The sequence below is a fragment of the Gossypium arboreum genome, chromosome 5, assembly GCF_025698485.1.
Source record: "Gossypium arboreum isolate Shixiya-1 chromosome 5, ASM2569848v2, whole genome shotgun sequence".
NCBI classification, from domain to species: domain Eukaryota; kingdom Viridiplantae; phylum Streptophyta; class Magnoliopsida; order Malvales; family Malvaceae; genus Gossypium; species Gossypium arboreum.
The window spans coordinates 22,379,983-22,387,158 of record NC_069074.1 but is presented as its reverse complement, the minus strand read 5'-3'; the positions used below and the strand labels follow the sequence as shown (position 1 = coordinate 22,387,158).

Sequence of the window (7,176 nt, the reverse complement as noted above, 5' to 3'; positions counted from 1 at the left end):
TAACGGAACTTAACGGAAGAGTGATCACTTTATAACAAAATAATAACATAAGTGACTAAAATGTAACATGTCAAATATAAGTGATTAAAATGTAACTGAAACAAACAAAAGTGACTATTTTTATAGTTTACCCTAATTTTAATATATTTTATAATTTAATTTAAATAAAAATATTTTTATTATTTTCTAAATAATAACTCGACCTATTTGATTAAGTGAGTCAAGTTTAAATTTTAAATTTATTGAAAATAATGTCAAGCAGAGGTGATTATAAGTCGGTTCAAATCAGGTCTTAATAAAATTTTAAGCTCATTTTTTAATATTAGATTCGACTTGATAAAATGTTAAAATTTGAGCTCAACTTGGCCAACTCATATTAAATTCTTTTACATTATTATTTTTATATAAAAAATTTATAAAATATAATACATCAAATACACTAAAAACATTAAAATAAATATTTCTCAACAAATTAAAAATAAATTAAAAAATTATTTATACTTAAATAACACTAAGATAACTGCAACTTAGGAAGCAAATACCTCTAAAATAGTAACAAAATTAACAATAAAACAAGAGTTATATAATATTCAAATAATAATAACAAAATAGTAGCAATATAATAAAGAAGTGACACCAAATAATGACAACAACATAAAAACAATGAAAACAATAGCAAAAAGCAACATTTTTTAAAAAATTCAGGCCGAGCTAAGTTCGAGCCAAAAAAACTTATCTGAGATTGGCCTATTTAGAAAACAGGCTTCATGTTTTTATCCAAACCCATTTTTGGGCTTATAATTTTACCCAAAATCTCACTTTTCGAGCGGGCTTTTGGAATGGTAAGGTTTAAGTAAGTTTAGCTCAGTTTATGTATACTTTTAATTCTAAAAAAAAAATTAAACTTTAATCCTGCACATGATTAAAATTTTTATTTTTATTTAATTCCATCCGACTCGTATTTAATGTAATTATTGAACATTTTTGGATTCTTTTCTTTATAAATTTGGATTGGATTTGTTGAACTTTTCAATTAATAATAAAATATTGTTGACAAGTTTCTATAAAGTCGAATTTATTTGACTTCGATTTGTGTTTCAGGGTATTAAACTGAATAGGAGATAAAAAAGCCTATAAAAACAAATGAAAAATTAGGGGCACCTGAGAAATACTCTTGATGTTTAACTTAGCAGGAGGCTTGATGATTTCAACTATATAGATGTAAGAGATAAAGAGGATAAATTGTGCAGGACTTACTTGAGATTAGGACTTCTCTCTGACATTATACCTTAGGAGTAGTGATTTAGGGTTTAGTGAAGAGCAGTACTTGCACGTGAGACTGCCTTGGCCATCGGCAAATAACTCTTTATTAGCTTTGTTATCTAATATCCATCCTTTGTCAGAGCCACCTTGTTTAAGTTTTTTTATATCTGAAGTTTGAAGCGTATGACTTGGAAATCTGGTTGTTCAATATAAGCCTAGGGACGCTCTCCCTTCTCTCTACAAAGGTTTTTCTCGCTATTCCAAGTTTTTGCTTCCGCTTGGCCTTTAGGCTAGCACCGCTTACACCTCCGTTTGTCGCTTAGTTTTTTTTTCCTTTGTGTTCGACATAATAACTCAAGTTCATGCCTTCCTTTCTTCGTCGATCTTAGGTCATCGATGCGAAGCGGTGTCTTGGTGCTCCATGGGTCATCCCATATATTGTCGTTCGACCTTGTGACTTTTTCTTTGGCATCTGGTTTTGATGAACACTTGTTTGGTAAAGCCTTATGCTCTTTTCATGTTCGCGACGTTAGTGCCTCTGTGGAACCAACGTATAATTTACATTAGTTATATTAAGAATATATTTAGTCCAAAAGCCAAGGTGGGGTGGTGGCGCAGTTGGCTAGCGCGTAGGTCTCATAGCTTCTGAGTTATCCTGAGGTCGAGAGTTCGAGCCTCTCTCACCCCATTTTTACCCTTTTCTCTTTTCTCTTTTCTCTTTGATGCTTTGGATTATACCTATATGAGCTGATTCATCTTCCTACCACGTTACTATTTTGATTGTTTTCAAGGCCGAAATTTATCAGGATACTTGAAATGCTACTGTCAAGTAAACATCAAAGGTACAGCAAAGGGCAAACATCAAAGGTACAGCAAAAGGCATTCATTTTCATGGACAGATTCAGAAAGCATAAAAACCACCAAGCATTTGAATGTTGATATTTCAATTTGAACACAACCATTCATGTATAATAATAGCATTACATGAGACAACCTAAGAGTGAAGTAACAATAATAATAACAGGTGATCAAACAACATTTAATCACCGTCTTTAATATGACAAACTATATCTTTGTTTTACAACTTGTTCTTAAATTTCTAGTTGTATCCCGTTCTTACTCCGAGTGAAAAATTTTGCAAACCCATTTCTGTTCTTCTCGGAACTGGCATGATTCGATGTCATGATAGATGAAGAGGAGGATGAAGATGGGGGTGTGTTTCCATTGTTCTTATCAAAACTAGTTCTTGGAGACTCTGGAGCTCTTTTGGGTGAAAATGTTTCATTGGAATGTAAATTCCAAGGCTCTCCACCAGCTTTAGGAATCAATGACCGTCCTTTAGGGAACTCAGGTATGCTCGCACTGTCGATTAAAAAGTCTTCAAGTGTTGCAAGAGATTTCAGTTGTTGTCCTAAAGATGCTATTGTCCTTTGACACTCGGCAAGTTTTCCAGCAGCAGCAGTCAAATCCTCCTGCCATAGCATCTCGTGATTATCAGATAAAATATTCCATAAACTCTCTAGTAAATCCACAATTAATGGGAAACATTAGAGATGCACTTAGATTAGTTTAGATGCATCAAAACCAAAGAGTTACCTGTTTTATCTTCACTTCGACGTTCGAGTTAACAGTTTGCTGGAGCTCAGTTTCCTGTTTCTTCCTCGACAGCTCTTCTTCCAGTTCTTGACACTTGACTGTTATTTGTGCTGAAAGTGCCCTTTCCTTTTCAACTTCTGTTTCTAATGAATCGATCTTTGCAGACATAGTTCGAGCTTCTACTTCGATGCTAATGAGTTGAGACTCCAACATTTTCTTTGATTCATTTGCATTAACTGAAACCTCAGCAGATAAGGTGCTTTCCTTTTCGATTTCTTTTTCTAATGATTCAATCTTTGATGACATTGTCTCCACATCTGCTTCCATGTTCCTGAGTTGAGACTCAAGATTTTGCTTTGCTTCATTTGCCATGCTGAGCTCCCTTTGCAACTCCTCCAATTTTAGGCCCGTGTCCCTCAACTGCAGTTCAGATTCATTGAGACTTTCTTGAGTTTTAGTAAGAGCAGTTTCTAGTTCAGCCTTCTCAACTTCTATCTTCTCCAACTTCTTTTCAAGTTCCGTTGTTCGATGAATCATGGCTTCAAGCTCAGCCTTCAACAACAAGCTATCACCATCGTTATTAGATACTTTGGCAGTAGCTTTTGATTCAAGACATTGGTTTTTACTCTTGGTTTCAGGCAAAGCAGCAAGCCTTTCCATCTCAAGAAAATCGTCCATGATATCAATCTCAATGGAAGAACCTGGGAGGCTTCGGTTGACAGTCTTTTCGTTTTTGAATTGATCAAGTTCTGCAATCAAGGCTGATGCCCATGAATCAGAACAACTGAGTTCTCCTTTGTTTGCTTCCGAGCAAATCATCTTGTGAGTATCAATCTCCACAAGATTAACCCGTTCTCCACTGTCTGATTGACTATCAGTAAGGAGTTCGACATAAATCGAGGAGATATTCGGAGATTTACCAGCTATTGCTTTGAGTCTTCGGCACTCGGCCTCAAGCTTTGCTACCTTCTTTATACTCTCCAAGTGTTGTTTGCTAGCCGTTTCAGCTGCTTGGGTGCTCAAGTCCCTCTCAATTGTTCTGATTTCCATCTCCTCCAACTGAGATGAGAGCTCAAGCTTGAGGTCCGCATTTTTCTTCTCTAAATCTTCTATCTTTCGCCGAACCTCAGGACCAACCTGAGGAGGAAGCTTGGAATTAATAGCTTCAGATTTAGCTTGGAGATCAAGCAACCTGCTTTTGAGTTCGAATTTGGTAGTTTCCCAATCCTGGGCAGCTTTAGCAATGGCTTCACTAATCTTCTCCTCCTGCTCCTCTCTCACTTGTCTTAGCTGCCTTACACATTCCTTGAGAGCTCCATCGAGATGGCTCACACGATCTTCTAGTGCCAAGTTTTGCTGTATTGAAGCCTCAAGTTTTTGCTTCAACACTACTACTTCATTTTCAGCATTTTCCCAACCTAAGTTTAAAACAACCAACAACCAAGTAGACCAAATAGTAAGCTATGTTACTCGGATTCATCATTCTTACGACGGAGACATATCCAAATCCAATTCTCATTCTCAAGTTCAAATAACATAGACAGCGAGTAGACTATACCAGAGAAAACAATGTCAAAGAAGATGAATAAATCATCTTAGAAACACATTTACAAGCGTGTAACCGTCAGTAATACCTGCAATAGCTTCTTCCGCAACTTTGGAATGTTGCTTCACCAAGTTCTCTTTGGCACTAATATTAACTAGTGCAGCTGATAACTTCTGTGTCAAGATCTTAACGCCATCCGTAACATCTTCGGAACTGGTTGAAGCCTTTGACGACACTTCAGGTGATTGTGTGTTATTATTCAGCTGTGGCGACAATTTGGAAACATCCTGCTTCAACAATTAGAGATAATTGAGAATCAATCTTAACTGAGAAAAACCAAGAGATTCTGTACCAAATAATCAGAAAACAGACTAGCTTTATCAAAACTCAAGCACAAATCCAACTCCATCATATAAATAAAACAACAAAAAAGAACATCGGTTTCCATACAAGGAACGTGGAAGAAAATTGATAACGAACATTAATACTTCAAGGAAAATGAAGAGTTAGGAGTAGCAGAGCATGATAGCAGCATAGCAAAAGCAGCTTCGAAAACAAACTTTAACCTCTTAACTAATTATGAGATTTATAAAACAAATATTGGATAAGGATAGGTTAAAGTAATAGTATTCACTCTTCCAGCATTGCATTTGTCATCTATCCAATCCAAGTCACATCAGTCACATATGACACTTGATATTTTAATATCGTTAACTAGTTTCACCGGCTGGGCTATTTTTAATCTTACCGGAGCCAATCTTCTTATCCGAATGGATCCTAACATATGATAACCCCAGTAGGTAAGTGAAGCTACTCATGCACTTCACACTGTATTTTTAATCCACTTTTTAATTATTTTTATGACTGGACAGGAAGCAACTTGACAGCCAAAAACATGAAAAGAAAATAAATGAGCTGTAAAATGAAATCAAAGGAGGTTTGATGGAGACAAAAGATGAACAGCAGCTTTGAGGCAAAAGAACTTTAAGCAACTAACACTATTATATGAAAGGTACAAACAAAAAATCTCCAGAATTTCACATTGGCATTTAACCAACACTAGTTAATTTCCACACACATAGACCAACCTGATCATCAGAGTATCTCTCGGAATGTGACGATAACGATCCAGAAGTGTCGGTTTCGCCGGGACTCCTCTCAGAAGACCTCCTCTTCCACAGCCATTTCCTTTTTTCCATAGCAAGTTTGAAATATCCAGCACCACTTAGCTCATCAGAGATTGTTCTTCTGCACTTACATACACACAAGAAGCGAAGTCTAGTTCATGATGTCACCATATACTAACCAGAAAATCCTTTTAAAGAAGGCAAAAATAAATTAATGAATAACATTACTTGGCTTATTCATTTTTCTCAACTTTGCTTCAAATCTAAACCTCTAACTGTCTCCAATCCCAACAACAACAGATAAAACTTATAAACACCCAAAAAAGTTTTTATCCTTTTTTTTTAATAACAGAGGTAAATGAAACTACCATCTAAATACTTTGCTGAAGAATGGAAGAATATGGCAGCTTTAGTTACCATAAATAGTATCTCAAAAACTAGAACTAATCATCTCATTTTACAAGTCTTTCCAAAACAAAAATGACCCACTACCATGCAACATAAATTTCAATCAATGAAACAGTAGCTGAAAAGAAATTCCCAGAAACCAAAAACCCAATAAAAAGGATCCTAAGCTTGAGACACCCACTAAAGATAAGAAGCTCAAGTGCTTATTCTTGAGATTTCATTTAAAACTAAACAAAACCCAGACATAAAACCAACTTGAAATGTTAAATAAAGGGAGAAACAAAAAACTTGAAGGAATCAGAGCAGCTGAGCTGACACTGATCAAATACCTTAAAAAACCAGACGTGGAACTAGAAAGAAACAATGGGAAACCGAAGTTGAGTTATTTGATGTCTTAGTTCTAAGGGTTTGAAAAGAAAAACAATTCAAACAAACTCTGCAAGAAAAATCTGTGGAATGTCTGTACCTAATCAGCCGAGAAAAAAGAAAACACTAGGATAATCAAGTTTTCAGATAATTTGGGCTTCTATTTCTTGGCCTTTTCTTTGCTTTTTCTGGTTTTTCCTTTGAGTTTTATTTTTTATTAAATATAAAAAAATGGAAACAGATAACAGCATGTGAGTTGGAAGCCTCAAAACTCAAAAACTAGGAAAAAAATTATTCAAGTTGCTTCCTGTTTTTTAAAAAAATTCAAAATACATTATGACATTTGTCTTTTTATTATAATATTTTTTTAATTTAGTTTTTGAAATGGAGCTGGCCTTTATTCCCGCCCAGAGAAATGGATGAACAGTAGCATAGTGAAAAACATTCATGGCGGCTTTAAAATAATAAAATCAATCTTCACCCTTAAAAATTTTTGTGGGTGTCTTACCAAAAAAAACCACAGGTACAACAGCAAATTAGAACGAGACAAAAAAAAAAGGAACTTTTTTTCTCAGTGTCTTGAATTTTGATTACTCTGTCAGTGTGTGTTTTTCTCAGCTTTAGCTTTTTGAACTGTTGTTTTGCTTTCACTGTCAATTTGCCGAAGGAATCCTATGAGATGGTCTCACTGCCTTTATTTGCTATTTTTTGGTAAAATGACCTCTCCAGTCTCACTCAATTTCGAAATTGAGCATATCGGTCCCTCTCAAAAAAATTGGAGCAATTTTATCCTTATCAATTTCGAAAGCAGGCAACTAAGGACAATTAATCACAGTATTAATGTCTTCCGTCAATTGTTCATAATTTTGA

The 7,176-nt window shown here is 35.1% G+C and overlaps 1 protein-coding gene and 1 non-coding gene across 10 annotated transcripts; one reads left to right on the top strand and one right to left on the bottom strand.

Annotated features, from left to right (window-relative positions):
* The first annotated feature begins 1,866 nt into the window (after positions 1–1,866).
* On the top strand, positions 1,867–1,951 carry TRNAM-CAU (transfer RNA methionine (anticodon CAU)). Its single transcript is given in 2 exon segments — positions 1,867–1,904; positions 1,916–1,951. It is a non-coding gene; the product is annotated as a tRNA-Met (tRNA).
* Positions 1,952–2,204: 253 nt separating this feature from the next.
* On the bottom strand, positions 2,205–6,966 carry LOC108449900 (filament-like plant protein). 9 transcript variants are annotated; one of them, XM_017747274.2, is made up of 5 exons: positions 6,270–6,966; positions 5,494–5,653; positions 4,494–4,692; positions 2,860–4,277; positions 2,205–2,735 (listed from the first exon to the last, which is right to left on the bottom strand). In XM_017747274.2, exons 2-5 carry the CDS (start codon positions 5,602–5,604, stop codon positions 2,355–2,357), a joined length of 2,109 nt encoding a protein of 702 aa, XP_017602763.1. In that variant the 5' UTR covers positions 5,605–5,653; positions 6,270–6,966; the 3' UTR covers positions 2,205–2,354. The 9 variants fall into 9 exon arrangements, with proteins under 9 accessions (XP_017602763.1, XP_052884823.1, XP_052884824.1 ...); XM_053028863.1 differs by having other exon boundaries at positions 5,494–5,658; positions 6,815–6,966; XM_053028864.1 differs by having other exon boundaries at positions 6,815–6,966.
* Positions 6,967–7,176: the final 210 nt, after the last annotated feature.